The sequence below is a fragment of the Delphinus delphis genome, chromosome 11, assembly GCF_949987515.2.
Source record: "Delphinus delphis chromosome 11, mDelDel1.2, whole genome shotgun sequence".
NCBI classification, from domain to species: Eukaryota; Metazoa; Chordata; class Mammalia; order Artiodactyla; family Delphinidae; genus Delphinus; species Delphinus delphis.
In genome coordinates, this window is record NC_082693.1 from 20,459,921 (window position 1) to 20,478,636 (window position 18,716).

General features: G+C 43.5%; 1 protein-coding gene across 2 annotated transcripts in view; it reads right to left on the reverse strand.

Annotated features, from left to right (window-relative positions):
* BCAT1 (branched chain amino acid transaminase 1) overlaps nucleotides 1-18,716 on the reverse strand; it is a 217,713-nt gene that overhangs the window by 167,342 nt on the left and 31,655 nt on the right. The window contains exons 1-3 of one of the 2 annotated variants that reach the window (XM_060026136.1): nucleotides 14,070-14,422; nucleotides 13,924-13,995; nucleotides 3,641-3,841 (exon numbers count right to left, since the gene is read on the reverse strand). In XM_060026136.1, the coding sequence (XP_059882119.1) occupies nucleotides 3,641-3,841; nucleotides 13,924-13,995; nucleotides 14,070-14,072 (276 nt within the window). In that variant the 5' untranslated portion in view covers nucleotides 14,073-14,422. Of the gene's footprint in view, nucleotides 1-3,640; nucleotides 3,842-13,923; nucleotides 13,996-14,069; nucleotides 14,423-18,716 lie in introns of those variants that run through there. The other variant, XM_060026135.1, reaches the window with a different exon arrangement.

Sequence of the window (18,716 nt, forward strand, 5' to 3'; positions counted from 1 at the left end):
TAATATTTACCATTATCAGTAGTGAGAAATTTTAAATTTATTTATTTATTAACAATAAACTATGACATGTTAAAATATTTTCATTAAAATTATCTATATTTTCCAAGAGAATGAATGTTAAGTGTGGCATTGTTTTAAAATTATTGCAAATCTTTAATTTTTGGCTTGACAAAAGACAACTGGATTCTCATATCTGCTTCTGCATTCAATCTCTTGAAATGTTGTTTTGGTTGAAGTACACAAAGAAAACCCAGTCTCACATAGATATGTGGTTGAGAAAGGAGGTATTTTTGATAACCTTTTCAGATAATTGTGGATTTTCTTCTCTGATACTCCTCCAAAACTTGACAAGTGGCAGTCCCTTAAAGGTTAGTTACACTGTGGAATCAAACCCCATCAATGAGGTTTTCATACTCTGTTAATTCCTTAAAATTCAATGGTCCGTCAGTCAGAGTTCAACTGAGAAGAAAGAGAACCAGTAGAAATACGTAAAACAGGGACTTCCCTGGTGGCGCAGTGGTTAAGAATCCGCCTGCCAACGCAGGGGACACGTGTTCGATCCCTGGTCTGGGAAGATCCCACGTGCCGCGGAGCAACTAAGCCTGTGCACCACAACTACTGAGCCTGCGCTCTGGAGCCCGCGAGCCACAACTACTGAGCCCGTGTGTCACAACTACTGAAGCCTGCGTGCCCAGAGCCCATGCTCCGCAATGAGAAGCCCGTGCACTGCAACAAACGGCAGCCCCCGCTCGCCGCAACTAGAGAAAGCCTACGCACGGCAACGAAGACCCAACGCAGCCAAAAATAAATAAATTTATTTTAAAAAAACAAAAAAAGAAAAGAAATACGTATGACATTTACAGATTTATTAGAATAAAATGCCCAACGCATTTGTGGAGGCTGGCTAAGCAAAGTTCAAAATCTGTAGGACAGGCTGTGAGAAGGAGAAGATCACAAGCAGGCTGGACCCAGGAGGTGTGGGCTGCAGTCCATCTGCAAGTGAGTCAGGAAGGAGGGGCAGCGGAAGAGATTGAGTGCCTGTGTAGGCCTAGCTGCTGCGTGGAAGTCCTGAGGTCAGGCTCACCCAGAATAATCTCCCTTTTGATCAACTTCAAATCAACTAATTAGGGACTTTAACCCCATCTGCAAAATTCCTTCAAACAGCACCTAAATTAGTGTGTGACTGAATAACTAGAAGAAGGCGTGTGTACGCAACAAAACCGCCACTGCCTTCCTATGTCCTCCAGTGCTCACAAGACAATGTCCTTGTAGTCCATCCCCAGCAGGAGATCAAAAATGTTATTCTGGGGACTGTGGTTCAGAATAAGCAAATGAACACATCAAAAAGTCATCATAGGGCTTCCCTGGTGGCGCAGTGGTTGCGAGTCCGCCTGCCGATGCACGGGACACGGGATCTCTTGAAAGGGGAGCCCAGGGGTCTGTGGACCACACTTTGAGAACTGCTGATTTAAAGAAACATGTATACAAGCACACCAGCATACTGTGTACAAGAATGTTCACAGAGAAGGAAACCACACAAGCGCACGTCAACAACAGACTGAATATATTCACATAACGGAATCCTATTGCTTCAAGGAGCATATGATGTGGTACCTACCACGCTTTGACCCAGATAACCTGGGCCTCTGCCCGGAGTCTCACAGTTCAGAGGGCCTCTCACTCCTGTCTTTCTCCAGCTGTGACCCCCTTGGAGCAAGTAGTTGGCAGAATCCTTTTTCTAGACAGACTCCAAGTACTCAGTTCCCCAGAATTCCCTACCCAAATGGCCCTGATCCTATTTTCAGGGCCTCAATGGGCATCCTTGGTTTCATCCTCTTAAGAACAGACAGGACTACTAGGATGTAGTAGTCTAAGTCCAAGGACGGCCAAGGGTCATCCATTTGCAAGTGGTGTGGGCATCTACGTGTGTGCGCGAGGCCCCCTGTCGTACAGGATGGAGCCAGGACAGAAAGAGATACAGGGTGGACTTTGGGGTGGCTCTGCTTGTACATTTGTCCCAGGACCCACAGATACTAGGGTTGGTCCTGGATGCTTAGAGCTCACATAACACTGAGCTCAAACAGGGTCACGGGTGCACGCACACACGCACGCACACACACACACACACACACACACATGCATGCACACTATAATTCCACTTAGGCAAAGTTCAGAAAGAAGCAAAAAGAAGTGTTAGAGATACATACAATCCAAAAAGAAAAGAAAAGAAAAGAAAAGTTACCACAAAAGTAAGAATAACGAGCGCCAGAAGATACAGGGTTTATGATGCGGAAGGGACACGAGAAGGCTTCTGGGATGCTCAAAGGGTCCAGGTCTATTTCCTTACTCGGGTGGTAGCTACGTGGGCACTCATTTATAAGTATTCATTAAATAGTACATGTTTTCCATTTTTTCAAATTACGTTTTATCTCACTAAATATTAATATCAACCTGAAAAATGAAGTAACTGTAATAAAATTGCATTTTCTTTCATCCAGGTTCCCTACTCACACTTCACATGTCTCTCCTTCACTTTTCGAAATCTTCACATATTTATCAAAAAATACTTTTGAAATCAACAAAACCACATGTAATTGTAGCTCTAAAAATAAAATCAATAGGATTCTAAAATCAGTAGGGCTGATGAGTGGAGGAGAAAGAAATCCAAGGAGATTATTCGTATGTTCACTTTTGGATTAAAATAATATGACCACAGACAGGCTTTGAGCCCAGGAAGTTTGACTCCAGAACCTGAATAATTAACCATATGCTTTTTCACTTAAAACAATTAAATGAAATGACCCGTATAAGATACCTAGGTACAGGGCATATTGCAGGATTTCAATAAACAAATGTAGTTATTTTATCATTATCATTCTGAATATTTACTATTACCAGCTTTTAGTCTCCTAGTAAGTAGCCCATTGCTTCATTTCTATACCCCAATATTCTAGGAAAGATATTTAACACATTAAAAAAGAGTAAAATATACTGGGGTCAAGGGAATGGGGAGTGTATTGTGTATTTGGCTAAGTGTGTATCCTGAGAAGGACCAGAGAAGCACCCTCTAACTATTTAATATTTTATGCTTATAATTATCCCACTCGTGCCTGAAGGATGACATTTAATTACATGTCCCTTAACATGCCTAACTACAAGTTATTGCTGTCATAAAACCATGCAGTTAGCATTAAAATTAAATATAATATTGTACTCAATGACCTCTCCTCAATCATTAGAAGATCTAAGAGAGGTGATTTAGTGAAATATTAACAGTACAGGCTTTTTGGTTGCTAATTTTTTTGCCAACTGTCATTCCCATCTGCTCTAAATAAGTTTTTAAATGATATTATAAGCCGATGTTACAAGTTCATGTGCACATTATATTTTTATTTCTGTATACCCTACAGCGTGCTTACCAGCTACATGATTTTTTAATTGAGATGTTAAAAAATTCAAGATTATCTGAAAATTTAGTTCTTAAGACTTACCCTCAATACAACTGTTTACAGGCCATTTATGATTGCCTCTAGTTAATACGGTAAAGCCCTGCTGCCCTAAAGCTATTTGAGCGAGGGAGCTACCTAGTAACCCCAGTGAAGACCAAGCATGTCGCCATCATTAATTCCCAAGTACTTACTTCCACTGCATAGTGGAAAGCCGACGAACCTGGATGCAATGACAGGTTTTGAAGAGGCTTGATGTGTGGTTTCTCCCATCCAAACTCCAAAGACCACTCCACTATTAACATGTGATCCGTAAAAACCGTTCCAAAAACCAGAGTATTGGGGTCTGGTTTTTCCTTTAAAACGGTGGCTGGTGTGATTATTAGATCTTTAGCCTGGGGAAGAAAATCAGCACCATTAAAGAAAAGTAACTGAACATCCATGGCTAGATGAGACAGAGGGTAAAAAGACAGATACAATTTAAGTCACTGGCCATCATTTGACTTTTAAATGTTGGCAACTAACGCAGAAACTTAACACTGTGTGAGAGAAGCAAATCATGCCTGCATTCAGAATTTGGACTGTTGTTTAAAATCTCTTCAATGGAGGGAATTCCCTGGCGGTCCAGTGGTTAGGTCAGGGAGCTAAGATCCAGAGGCCGCAGGGCACAGCAAAAAAAAAGAGAGATCTCTGCAAGGTATACTGCCGAACAAATATCAGAACCAAAATTCAGTGGCATTTAGAAACAGGGACAAAAGAGTAGATGGAGTTAAATGACGCTAAAAGAACATATCTCTTCTTCACTCCCACCACAGAACCCATGTGGATCCTTCGAGAAAGAAGAAAGAGGGGTCTTAGAATGAAAACAGCAACACTCACAATGACTTGTTACACTAAAAAGAATGTCATTAAGAACTGCAGCTCTTGGGATGGTTATACTCCAGCTCCCCCAAAGAATTCTTGGCAGAAGGCTTCCAAAACCCTCTGGGTGCGTCGTAGGGGACAGGCAGCAAGCAGAGTGAAGCAAATGTTTTCCTCGTTGAAAACAGAAGTAGAGATTGAACACTAAGATATAAATCCTCTATTCTGTATTGAGGAAACAGTGAACAAAGGACCCCTTATTCAAAGAAAGATAAATAAGAGTAATAGGAAACAACTTCACACAGCCCCATTTCACCAGCTCTCCACAGCCGGCTTGCCTATTACAAATGGCCCACACGTAAGCATCCGGATCATAGACAATAGCACCACTAACTATACAATAGCGGTAGAATACTGACAAAAACCACAGGGGAAGGAGCTTTTAGACCACTTAAAAACAAAACTAACCAAGGACAAGTTCAAGCTGTTAATAGGTTCTAAGGAAGATCGGACTCCACTTCTTTCTATACACAAAAGTAGTCATTGCCCCCCAAAATCAAATACAGAATTTCACTTCGTATCACCAGCTCTGATCATTATTTTTTCAAATAATCTAATTACTTCGGATTAATTCACTGCTTTATAGCTGCTTTAGTCATTTGATATATTATGAATGATAGTTATTTTTAGAAAAACATTTAGGCTACAAATGTTATTTACTTTTTGTTTGTTTAACTTTTTATGTTATCTTGGAGTATAGCCGATTAACAATGTTGTGATAGTTTCAGGTGCACAGTAGAGGGACTCAGCCATACATATGCATGTATCCGTTCTTCCCCAAACTCCCCTCCCATTCAGGCTGCCAAATAACATAAAAATGGTATTTATTTCAAAACAACCAGAAAGCTCACATTACAAAGTATAAGGCATTAAGGACAACATATTAACTGTAATTTTCAGGCCAGTCTAGTAACGCTACTTTGGAATATGCCAGTAAAATGCAAAACTTTGAGGAAAAAATTTCTTCTATCAGTACTTAATCCAAGTAAGTAAGTTAACCTAAAACCCTTTACTAAGTGCAAGAAAATAAATTTATTCCAGCTAAACTGTTTTGATCTTTGAATTCCATTTCTCTCCCCTTATCCTCTAGACTAGGTAGGATGTTGGGCAAATTTCACCTGATGGCATGGTCCATTAGCTGTGACAGAAACCTGATGACCCTCAAGCCAAAAATATTTATTATCTGGCCTATTCAAAAAGCTTGCCAATCCTTCTTGACTGTTTAGATAAGAAATCTGGGGCTTCCCTGGTGTCGCAGTGGTTGAGAGTCCGCGTGCCGATGCAGGGGACATGGGTTCATGCCCCGGTCTGGGAAGATCCCACATGCCGTGGAGCGGCTGGGCCCGTGAGCCATGGCCGCTGAGCCTACACATCCGGAGCCTGTGCTCTGCAATGTGAGAGGCCACAACAGTGAGAGGCCCGCGTACCGCAAAAAAAAAAAAAAAAAAAGAAATCTGGCTAGAGTATTTGCAGTTAAATCTCCAGCCCTAGCACAGTGCCCGGCACACACAGCAGTAAAGTTTTCTTAAATGCTGAAAATAACTTTGGTTGATTTCAGATGCACTCTGTAATGAATGACAGACTCATTCACAGAAGATGGCCGGGATTTAAAGTGAGTGAAATTCTAACATAAACTTTTTATTACATGAATGGTTTCACAGTATTCTTCCACAAGTACCTGTGCTTTTGCTTTAGTTAGCTTTTTTGAAAAAGTGGCTGGGGGGATCCTGGGCTAAGAAAAATCTAGAACTATATCAATATAGTAAGACAAACTTAATGCAAAATTTTACCTATTAACACTATTAATAAAAGTTTCTTAATAACGGGAGAGCAGTAAGATACAAAACAAAAGCAGAAAGATGAAAGTAGAAGAAAATGTAGCAGAGAGAGTGAGTAGAATGGGTGAGTTTTTTATCCCTGGATTCTGGATACATCTGAAATATTGCAAAGGCAACAGACCTTAGCTTTTTTTTTTTTTTTTCCAGTGACAAAACCAGTAATTTGCATGGTTCTTCAAAAGTAAGATAGGGAGGGAGGAAGGGGAGGGGGGAAAAAAAGTAAGATAGGGCTTCCCTGGTGGCACAGTGGTTGAGAGTCCGCCTGCCGATGCAGGGGACACAGGTTCGTGCCCGGGTCTGGGAAGATCCCACAAGCCGCGGGGCGGCTGGCCCGTGAGCCATGGAAGCTGAGCCTGCGCGTCCGGAGCCTGTGCTCCGCAACAGGAGAGGCCAAAACAGTGAGAGGCCCGCGTACCGCAAAAAAACAAAAAAAAAAAGATTAAAAAAAATCTCAACCTCCCATCTGCTATTTCTTCCTTTTTTTTTTTTTTTTTGGCCATACCCCACAGCTTGCGGGATCTTGGTTCCCCAACCATGGTTCAAACCCGGGCCCCGGGAATGAAAGTGTGGAGTCCTAACCACTGGACCACCAGGGAATTCCTCCACCTGCTATTTCTAACATTAGCTAAACAATTCTATCATTACCAAAGAAGACATACAGATGGCCAACAAATACATGAAATGATGCTCAACATCACTAACCATTAGAGAAATGCAAATCAAAGCCACAATGATGCAAATCAAAACCACAAAAATGCAAGTCAAAACTACCATGAGGTATCTATCACCTCACACCAGTCAGAATGACCATCATCAGAAAACCTAGAAACAATAAATGCTGGAGAGGGTATGGAGAAAAGGGAACCCTCTTGCACTGTTGGTGGGAATGTAAATTGTTACAGCCACTATGCAGAACAGTATGGAGGTTCCTTAAAAAACTAAAAATAGAACTACCATATGACCCAGCAATCCCACTATTGGGCACATACCCTGAGAAAACCATAATTCAAAAAGAGTCATGTACCACAATGTTCATTGCAGCTCTATTTACAATAGCCAGGACATGGAAGCAACCTAAGTGCCCATCAGTAGATGAATGGATAAAGATGTGGCACATATATACGATGGAATATTACTCAGCCATAAAAAGAAACGAAACTGAGTTATTTGTAATGAGGTGGATGGACCTAGAATCTGTCAGAGAGTGAAGCAAGTCAGAAAGAGAAAAACAAATACCATATGCTAATGCATATATATGGAATTTTAAAAAGCGGTACAGATGAACCTAGTGGCAGGGCAGGAATAAAGACGCAAATAGAGAGAACGGACTTGAGGGCATAGGGGGTGGGGAAGGGGAAGTTGGGATGAAGTGAAAGAGTAGCATTGACATATATACACTACCAAACGTAAAATGGATGGCTAGTGGGAAGCAGCTGCATAGCACAAGGAGATCAACTAGATGCTTTGTGACAACCTAGAGGGGTGGGATAGGGAAGGTGGAAGGGAGACGAAAAAGGGAGGGGATATGGGGATATATGTATACACATAGCTGATTCACTTTGTTGTACAGCAGAAACTAACACAAGATTGTAAAGCATTTATACTCCAATAAAGATGTGAAAAAAACAAACAATTCTATCATTAGCTAATCAACAAGAAGCAAACCACACAGGGTCCATCTACCTTTCAGGATTTCTAGGCTTTCCAGTAACCCTACCTGCCATGAAACCAATAGGCAATGGAATATATACAACTTTATTCCAACAACAATCTGCATAGAATATTTTAAAAACAAGACTATGGCTTTGCCTCATATCAAACTGTAGGGTGATTCTTTTTATTTTTTCCTTCCCTCACTCTTCTTCCTTCCTCACCTACTTTATTATTCTTAGTATTTTGCCTTTTTATTCACTCAGTGAACACTGCACCAGCACAGTGGCTCAGGTAGTGCACTTAACAAGCACAGCAGATACCAAGATGCAAGGGCTCAGCCTTCCTTCTCAGGCACACCTGCTGCCGGCCAAAGACAGGTGGTAGCCTCTGTGAACAAGTGTTATTCATTCATTCTGTTACGAAGGTTGTCGCCCCAGAATCATACCCCTTCCCCTCCCTTGAATAGAAACCAATAGAAACTCATCTAAGTTTCAGGATGAAGCTGAAAGAAAAAAACAAGAACTGGTTAGAACCAAGTAGGCCCAAGATGGAGGAAGATGTGACTTCCACTAGACCCTGGGCCCCATTATACGCTCATTGTAATAAGTTAGCTAAATGCCACCCTCATCAGCACCATGACAGTTGATGATTGCCATGACAACAATCGGAAAAGCACGAAAAGCATGTACAAGGACTGAAAAGGAGAGCTGCATCAGTTCTGGGTTCAAATCACACCCCTGTTCTCATATAACTCATGAATATTCCTCCCACTCTTTCCAATTCCCTCCCTTTTACCTTGACCCTCCTATACAACCCGCCCAACTTGGGTTGAGAAGTTGATTAATGAACTAGGTTCCCACTTCTCCATTCTTTAACCACTGAATGAAGCTTGTGCTGTTCCAATCTCAGCGTTGGTTTTGTTATTGGCTGCACAATCTGATTGGAAAAAGAACCTCCCTGGGGGAAAAACTGGGGTCTTGGCCCAGGCTAGGACCCCGGCACAGGTCTGGTTGATCAATTCAGTAACATATTAACCTAACAATTTTTTTTTTTTAACCTAACAGTTTTTGAGCTACTATGTACCTGTATTGCTATAGGCACAAAGAAACTCAGGGGAGTCCTCTTCTCTTAGCGAGGGGGAAAAACAGTATGAAGAAATAAACAGATAAATAGATGTCAGGAGGTGATTAGTGCTATGAAGAAGAAAATGAAAGCAGCTTGAAAGGATAGAGTGGGAAAGAGAAGGATTATTTTAGATAGAAGCGTTAGGGAAGGCCTCCCTGATGAGGTGACATTTGAGCAGAAACTTGAAATGAAGAGGGTAGGTCATTTAGATATCTAGGGGCAAAGTCTTTCACGCAGAGGGAGCAAGTGCAAAGGCCCTGAGGTGGGAACACACTTGGCATGTACAGGAAACAGCAGACAGCCGGTATGGTGGGGATGCAGGAAAGGGAGGGGCTGAGAGAGCCAGTTACTCCATTGTACACTGACCGACATTCCAATTCTCCATGAGCCCTGGCTCTGTGTAACCAAGACTGTACGCCATCTTTCTTTCCCTGGGACCAGTACCATAGACACTGCTGGCAGTTAGGGTAAACCCAGTTTCTCTCTCCATTCCAGGTAATTTGAGGGATAATACTAGAGCCAGGCTACCATGCTTTAATTTCTCGCTGTTTTTACTAAGTATGGAAGAGCAAAGTTGGAGGAAGGAGGAGAATTTAAATGGTGGAAAAATAAGAGAATCTGGGTAATGCTGAGCTTTTTCCTTGAGCCTCTACACTTCCCCCCTTGGCATCTGTGTTCTCAACCCTGGCCAAACACTGGATTCAACCATGGAGGTTTTTAAAAAACATTAAACTGGACCCCGTTCCAGAATCCCAGAAGGATGGAGCAGGGGGGTGCTTGTTTGTTTAAGTTTACCCAAGTGGATTCCAACTGTGCAGTCAGGGCTGAGAACCACACCACACCATCTCCCCTGAAGATTTCATCAACTTGAACAGCAATGGTTCCCAACATTGGCTGCTGAGTTGATTTACCTGGGAGGATTTTTTTTTTTTTAAGAAAAATATCAATGCCCACGCCCTACCTAAGATCAGTGCAAAAGAAACTCAGGAGTGGAGCTCCACATTAGTTTTGGTTTCAAGCTCTCCAGGAGATGCCAATGCACAAGAAAGGCTGAGAACCAGTGACAGAGATTCAAATCTCACAGATTTGTGAATACTTACCAAAAGCCACTTACTCTCTTGCAATCATATGAACTTGGTAATCTCAAACTGAATATGTCTAAAATGGAACACATAATATTTCCTTCAAAATTGGGTCTCTATCTCTGATACTCATATTACTTTCTACTTCTTGACTTCTTTTTTTTTTTGCGGTACGCAGGCCTCCCACTGTCGTGGCCTCTCCCGTTGCGGAGCACAGGCTCCGGACACGCAGGCTCAGCAGCCATGGCTCACGGGCCCAGCCGCTCCACAGCATGTGGGATCCTCCCGGACCGGGGCACGAACCTGCGTCCCCTGCATCAGCAGGCGGACTCTCAACCACTGCGCCACCAGGGAAGCCCTGTTCATTACTTTTGAGCTTATCATTCTCACAACATTCTCCCAACCCTGCTTCCCATATCGATCACTGAATTAAGACACTTGTACTTTCAAGTATCACATGTTTAATCATTACCTTCAGAAGTCCACGAACAGCTAAATGGCTACAGACTCGAGTCCAAATATTTTAACCCCAAAATCAAGGATCCCAAGCAAGGCACTAACTTCCTTTTACAATTCTACCTGTCACCAATGTTATGCATAAACCTTTTATCATTTACCAATCAATGCGTTCAGCTGCAAGTAAATCAAAACCAAACAGGAGCTGGTTTTCTCATAACAAGTCTGGAGGAGCCAGGCCTGCCAGCACCTGTTAATGTCAAGGCTCTGTGATTTTCTTGGCCGTCTCCTCCGGGTCAAAAGAAGGCTGCTACAGCTGTAGCTGCAGCTTCAGTGTTAATGATCTAATCAAAGTCCAAAGAAAGGGGAGGAAAAGGACAATACCAGACAAATCTGTTCCCTTTGACCGCAAAAGCAAAAATTTCCCAGAAATTCCCTATGCCTTATTGGTTAGAAATCTGTCATAGTGATCTCTCTAGCTGCAAGGGAGGCTGGGAAGGCAGGTTTGTCATCCAGGGCCGGTTGGAAAACTGTGAATCAGAGTTCTGTTAACAAGGAACGTGTCTGGGGCTGTATTTGCAGTACACATCAGCCTAGTGCCTGAACACTTACATATTCTTGTCTAACATGGGAAGAGACAGAAGGACTAAAACTTGGCTACAGATGTCTTCCCACCCTCACCTGTTTTTCTCCATTATTTCTTCCACTTGTAAAGCAGAAATCAGGTGTCTCCAGTTTATCCAAACTCCCTCCTTTCTTCCTCCAGCAGTATATGTGGAAACTAGTACCCTCACCCAGCCCAGCAGTCTGGGGTATCCTCAGCTTTCCAACTGCCTAACACTTGCCTTACCTACTGCTCATGCAAACCCTCCAGATAGACAGCCCACTCTCCAAAATGCTTGGTTTCCTCTATAAAATCCTTCAGATTGATTTGAACAATTGGGAAATGGGAGTCATTTCTCTTTATCATTTTGGCCTCTCATTTAGCACAGTATCATGTCTGATTAATTCTGTTCTAAACTTCACTAAACCTAGATTTATCTTCACGGTTTTGGATATCTCAACATAACAGACTGTGTAAAAACAAAACTGAAAACAAAAACTTGTACTACTATAATTCATAAAAGACCTTTTTGTTGTTGTTGTTATTCCAAACCCTTAGACAGCCAACTTGAAGAATGATCAAGGCCTAGTATATATTTTTTACTTTTCTGAATCCTCTCTTTAAAATACCTCTAAGACCACCCATAGTGGGTAGGACCCTCTTGCCCTGAGATCAGGTTAGTTAATGGCAAAGCCTTTTTATGTTTTTATGCTCAACTTAGTGCTCTTTCCCATGCTCCAATGGTCTCTGATGACTTCAAAGTCAGGATACCATATACTTGTGGAAGAATTTGGAAGGTCACAAAGACTGGATTGTGAAATGGCAAGAAATATTGACAAAAACAGGGCATACTAAAAACCACAATTTCTTGACTCAAAATGTGTGGTTGGGGAACCATTTGGTCTGAGATGGGGAAGCCACAGCAGGCTATTGCAACTGGACTGAGAGCACCTGAGGGCTGTATCAGCCGGCATTCAGGCAACATGGCATCAGTACTTCTCTGAATTGGCACTTAAACTTTCGAAGGCTATCTCTGCATTACAACTGTATCAGATGTTGCGTAACTTTGTTCTAAAACAAGTGTGTTTGTCTTGCTCTATTTGGAAAACCATGGGTGCTACGTTCATTATCATTTACAGACACTTTCTAAAAATCTAATAACGAGGTACGAATAGGAGTAAATTAGGGCTTTTGGAGCGGCACATTCTGTGGAAGCAGGGGGGATGGGAAGAAACAGACAGCTGACCTCCTTGAAACAAGAACAACCCTGGAGTCCACAGAAAGATTCTGTAGGATTTCCCAGTAATAAGGCATCTCATTACTGGACTCTTGGATAACGGTTTCCTCACGTTAAAATGACTATCAAAATGGGGGAAGAGATGCAATGTGAAAACTACCCATGAGACCCAAAAGGCAATTTAAAAGTTATAAATGGAGTTGATCAAAAGGGAGATAGAATATGTCCAAAGCCAACACGATCCTGTAAAAGCCACCATTTTTCTCCCCCAAATTATCAATTTCATTTTTCGTTTACCTCATCACATTTGCACAGTGAATACAACCACCATTACCACTCATGTTTTGATATGCAAAGACATGAGTATAGACTATCAATACACCCCTCCTTACCTGAAATCTAAACTAACAAAGAGAAGATTACTTACATGAATTAACTCTTCACTTTGCAAACAATTCTTCTATGTATAAAAGTATAAAGGCCTTTGGGGAAATTTTTAATTTATCTATAACCTTTGAGGAATTTACTATATAAGATGACCCTCAGAGATTATGAAGTAGAATTCCTCTTTATCTCATTCTTTCAAGGACCCACATCTCAACATCTAAGTCCCTCAAATGTATTAGGGGCTTAGTCTTCATAGGCTAGCAGAGTAGATTGACTGTTGGGTTATAGAGGACATTAAAGGACAAGGAACAAATTCACAAACTTATTACTATATCCTATTATATTTTGGTTTTTAAAAAGTCCTGAGAGCAGAGATCTTCTATTAAATTTATCTTTGGATTTCCAATGCCTAGCACAGTCCCTGGCACACAGTAAGAGCAGGGTATGTGTGGAATTGATGAGTCAAGTTTCACTCCCTCTCTGAACCCTGCCAGGATGTGAGATCATTAGGACACTCTGTGCTATGGATGACAATTGACAGTGACTGAAACAGGCAGAAGAGCAGAAGGAGACAAAAAAAAAAGCAAAAATCTCTGTGGTGTGGGGGGTTGGGAGTAGGTGGAGATAATGAATTATAGAGAAAATGATAATAAACCTTACATTTATGATTTTATGATTTTTAAAGTACTTTACAAGATTCGTTCTCTTTTGCTCCTCACTATTCCTCTGTGATGTATGAGATTATTTAATATATAAATTCCATAATTTAGAGAGAAAAGAAGGAAATACTGCCATTTTTCCTCTTTTACTGTAAAATGTTAGCTGCTGCTTAAAGACGAAATACATGAGTTTAACTTTTTCCACAAATAGGGTGAAGGGTTAAAAGTATTATATAATCATGTAAACCTCTAGGTGAAATTCAGGAACTGGTTACTTTCCAAGAAAACTTTTATAATTCATGAAATAAAATAAGCAATTAACTGCCAGGTAATTTTAGACACATCCGTACTGCACTGCTCTCCACTTTTCCCCTGGAAGAGTGGAATTTAAAATGCATGGCAGCTTATCTAAACTACTGTATAAACCCGTACAGTGAAAACTGCCCCAATCTCAACAAGAAATGGCTGTATTCAATTGAATTGCTGTTTCTCTTAGCCTCTGGCAAATAACTTACCTTAAAAGTCTCCACCACCTCTTTTGATCCTCCTTCTCCGGTACATTCCGCGGAGCATCCATTATTGCAGTCCTTAAAAGAAGAATTAAATCCATTAAGTAAAACTAGGTGGGTAACTGGGGTCTGGGGTAATCAATATCACTCACCATCACACCCTTCGCTTCGCTCCGCTCCGGTCCGGTCCCCAAGCAAACAGGAAAAGGAGGATCAAACACCCAGGCACGAGCCCCAAAGGAGAGCGTCCTTTGAGGGCTGCCCTTCTCTTTCTGCCCTGCCGGAGGTCGCGGCTGTTTTTGTCCTCCACAGCCGGCTTCGGGCAGACTGGTTAAATTCCAGGTTCGCCCTACAGAGCCAGGGTTCACCAGCAAAGAACAAGAAGGTAATTGTCTCCCCCTTTTATCCGAGAAAATAGTCTAGACTAGGGCTTTAAGCCATTTATAGAAAAAACCTCCTGGGCGCGCTCAGCCTCGTGGTCTTGTCGATCACGGGCGCACAATAGCAAGCCTAGAAAAAGGATGGGGACCAGAGTGAACCATTTTCTCTACGGGCAGGGTCCTCCGATGCAGGCGCAAGGACACTAAACCCCACACGTGAAAGACAAAACCGCATGGAATTAGGGGGTAAATTTTAAACATACTTAAGGACACAATGGAAACAGGTCGAACTGGAAACGGTGAAGACCTTAAAAAAAAAAAAAAGCCTAATCTGGTACAGCACTAGGGGAAAGAGGAAGAAAGGGAATCCAAGGAGGCAGAAGGCTGCGGTCAAAATATTTTGGGGTGGCGAAGGCACGCAGGATGCGGCTGTCAGTTCTGGCAGCCCAGAAATTCCGCTTCCCCCCACCAACCCCTCCTCCACCAAAGCGGCTTCCATGGCGACCCTCACGCTCCCCGTGGCTGTCCGCGCCGCGCTCCGGAGCGGGTCCCCGGCGGGACTTTAGACCTGTCTGGCGGGGGCTTCTCCGAGGAATTCGCAGGCTGGGACTCGAGATTTCGGGCAGGGCTGGGGAAAGAGGAGACTCCCGGATGGAGACAGCACGGTGGTGCAAGGCGAAGCAGGGTGGTGCGGGAAACAGCAGCAGCGCGCCCGGCCGGGCCCGTGGGCTTCCGGGACCCGGGGTCCAATCCGCCCCACCCCTACGCCCGCGAACGCCCGGGGTCGGGGTACCTGGCGGGCGAGGGCTGCGGCGGCGGCGGGGGGAGGGCTGGCCATGGGGCGGCTCCGGGAGCGCGCGGCTGCGGAGAGCTGCGGCGGCACGCAGCGCCCGGCTGGACGCGAAAGCGGGCGGCGCGGCCAAGCTCCAGCGCACGGACCGCGCGGAGCCGGCCGCCAACACCCGGAACCCCAGGCCAGGGCCAGGCGCAGGGAACAGCGCAGCGCCTCCAGCATCCCTGGGGGAGAAACCTTCAACTGTCTGGTCTCTGTGGTCCTTCGGTCGGGAAACCCCAAGCCGTAGTCCCAGCCCCCAGGGCACGAGAGTGCAGGAGCGCCTTTCTGGCTGCAAGCACTCAGCAAGCATCCTTGTTTACCAAACAACGCCTGGGTGGGCCTGGAAACGCCCCTCCGCCCAGGGGAAGGCAACCTCGGGGAAATTAATTTACATTAGGGCAGATTTTCCTTCGACCAGACCACAAGAGGCAGTTTCTGCTTCCCTCCCCCTTCCTGCCCCGAGAGTTTGCAGCCGGGACTGGCAGTGGTGCCTGGGTTCTTGTCTGCCACCAACCTCCACGCGCAAACTGAAGGAGAAGAACGTGAATCCGGGTTTTAGATTTCTTTCCGCCACCTACCCAAGTCGGATTTGTAACTTGGGGTGTTACGGGGCTACTAGGTTCACATCCCCTAAGAGATGTTTCTCCCCAAACACCTTGATGCCACTTAGACCCACCTACCCACCCAACCCATTTATCGCTTTCAGGCAAAGTAGACCACGCGTTCCCAACCAAGCAGCTTTGACAATTTTTTGAGGTAGGCCTGTGATGGCAACATTTATAAAGAGGGAAAAGGAAGACTGTAATGGCTGTTGTCTGCTGTGTGCTCCTGAAGCAATGTCAACCTAAATTATGAGCCTTTCTGGGCTTTTAAATTAATAGGAAGTGGTGACTTGTGCTGATTTGATCTTAGGAAGGGGAGAGAGCAGTTTATTTTGGGTAAAAGCGGTTAAATCCAGTCTGCTTTTAGAATTGATTTCATACAGCCCTAAAGACAATACAGGTCTAATCTTATTGCTCAGAAAACTGCATTCACTTCTCCCTTCCTCTCTCCCCTTAATACTAGGCATAGAAAAGCCTCTTATGCTGGGGTGGAGCCCTGACAGGTCACATGTCACTAAAAACCAGAGTCTTTTTTATTTATTAATTTATTTTTATTTTTATATTTTATTGGACAGAGTCCTTTTTAAAGAAATGTAAAATTGAATTGAACAAGTAAAGAAGATATACAGATTAAGTATACTGTAGGGCTGCCAGTTTTTGACTCCTGCCCCAAACCTAAAAATAAGAAACCCTTAGTTGAAGAGCTACAGACAACTTATTTGCATTCAAAATGTTGGTTTAAATGTCTACACTGGGACATGCCTGGTGGTGCAGTAGTTAAGGATCGGACATGGGTTTCATCCCTGGTCCGGGAAGATCCCACATACCACAGAGCAACTAAGCCCGTGCACCACAACTACTGAGCCTGCGCTCTAGAGCCCGCGAGCCACAACTACTGAAGCCTGTGTGCCTAGGGCCCGTGCTCCGCAGCAAGAGAAGCCACCGCAATGAGAAGCCCGTGCACCACAACGGGGAGTAGCCCCCCGGTCGCCACACAACTAGAGAAAAGCCTGCGCGCAGCAACGAAGACCCAACGCAGCCATACATAAATAAATAAATAATAAATGAATAAATAAATAATTTTTAAAAAGTCTACACTGTACTGTTCATTCAAAGCCTATTATCGTTTTAAAGGTAGATCCTATACAACTCCAATTTTCTTGCCATTTTAAATGTGACCTGTAAATCCTCCTTTTTCAGCCAAGAAAGCACGTGTAATACAAGAATGGTGTTACTAAAGATTTACTACAGGGCCACCCTGACCTCTCCTCCCCTCCAGAGCCAAACTCTGAGAAGGTGCCATCTGTATTAACTGCTTCTATTTCCTTCCCTTTCAAGTGACTATAATTTGACTTCTGTCCAATTATTCCACCTACACAAGGTTCCTAGTAGCTTTCATTTTGCTCAACCCAATGGTTTTCCTTCATGTGCATTTTCATGGCAGCATCTAGATGTTGATGACTTCTTAATACATATTTTTTCAGTCCACCTCTCTCCTGAGCAGTAATGTGCTTACAGTCAAAAATCTGTCTAACATATTCATTAAGTATGTAACATGTGTGCAGGCAGTGGGCTAAGTGCTGGAGATGCAACGTGAGCACACCTCCATCCTATTACCACGCATTGCCTCCAGCCAAATAGAAAATGTTGCTCGTGTTAAAAAAGTGTTAACTAATCCCACAAATGTGAAATTGCAAATGTAGCCAGTGCTGCCTGTGCTTTAAGAGCCTCTAATGACGGAATGATGGAATGTAACTGACTCAGAAAGGTCTGGAAAGACTTTCCAGCAAGAAATCCTCGAGCAAAGATCTGGAGGATAAACAAATTTACTATAGGAAGAAAGGATGAAGAATGTCCGGGATGAAAGTGAGTTCCAGGCAGAAAGGACATCTTTGAGAAGGGAAGGAATGTGGTACTTATAAAAGAGAGAGAGCCAGGGCTGGAGGAGAGACATGGGGAGGGGGGTCCATCAAAGGAGAGCCTGGGAGGAGAGGCAGAGAGCCAACCAGCTAGTGCCTCAGAGAGAGAGTTAAAGGTTACGTTTCCCCAAAAGGTAAAAGTATGACTGTCATATAGATATAAAATGAACTTGTAGAGTTTATCTAACTCATTTAATGAAGTTACCAGGCACAGGTTAAAACTGGTTCAAAGAACAGACACATTACTGGGTTAGTGAATTGTTAAAGGAAGTTGCTAAAGGACATGAAACTGGCTTCTTCCAAGTGGAGGAGAGATGTTAGTTGAACCCTGACCTTCAGAATTGATTTGCATGTCTACTGACAAGAATTATTTTGCATTTCTATCAGTTAGCTGAACAATAACTCAAAAAAACAATAAAACAATGTAAAACCACAATGAAAGGGTCCAAGGAATCCTCAGAAGGAGAAAAAACGTTCAAAAGATTAGGATCGGGGCCTCCCTGGTGGCGCAGTGGTTGAGAGTCCACCTGCCGATGCAGGGGACACGGGTTCGTGCCCTGGTCCGGGAAGATCCCACATGCTGCGGAGTGGCTGGGCCCGTGAGCCATGGCCGCTGAGCCTGCGCATCCGGAGCCTGTGCGCTGCAATGGGAGAGGCCACAACAGTGAGGGGCCCGCGTACCGCAAAAAAAAAAAATAAAAAAATAAAAAAAGATTAGGATCTGGTAGGGAATGGGGGTGGGAGTTGACAGGCTTGAAGTGCCCTCTGGCTGCAGTTTGGAGATTGGAGGAGGGCCTGGGTGCAGCGGGCTATAAGGAAGCTATTAACAGAACCCACATGTGAGATGATCCTATTAAAAAGCTGGACTTGGCAGGTGGTAGGTGATGCCAATGGAGAGAAGCAGTCAGATTTCAGCAATCTTTAGATAGATTGGAAATGAGAAGAACAAGGGAGGGCGAGGGGCCTAGGAGGGCTCCCTGGATTCTGGCTTGCTTCTCTGGTTGTGATATTCACCAAGAAAAATGGAACACTGAAAGATGAGGTGGTTTTGTTTGTTTGTTTG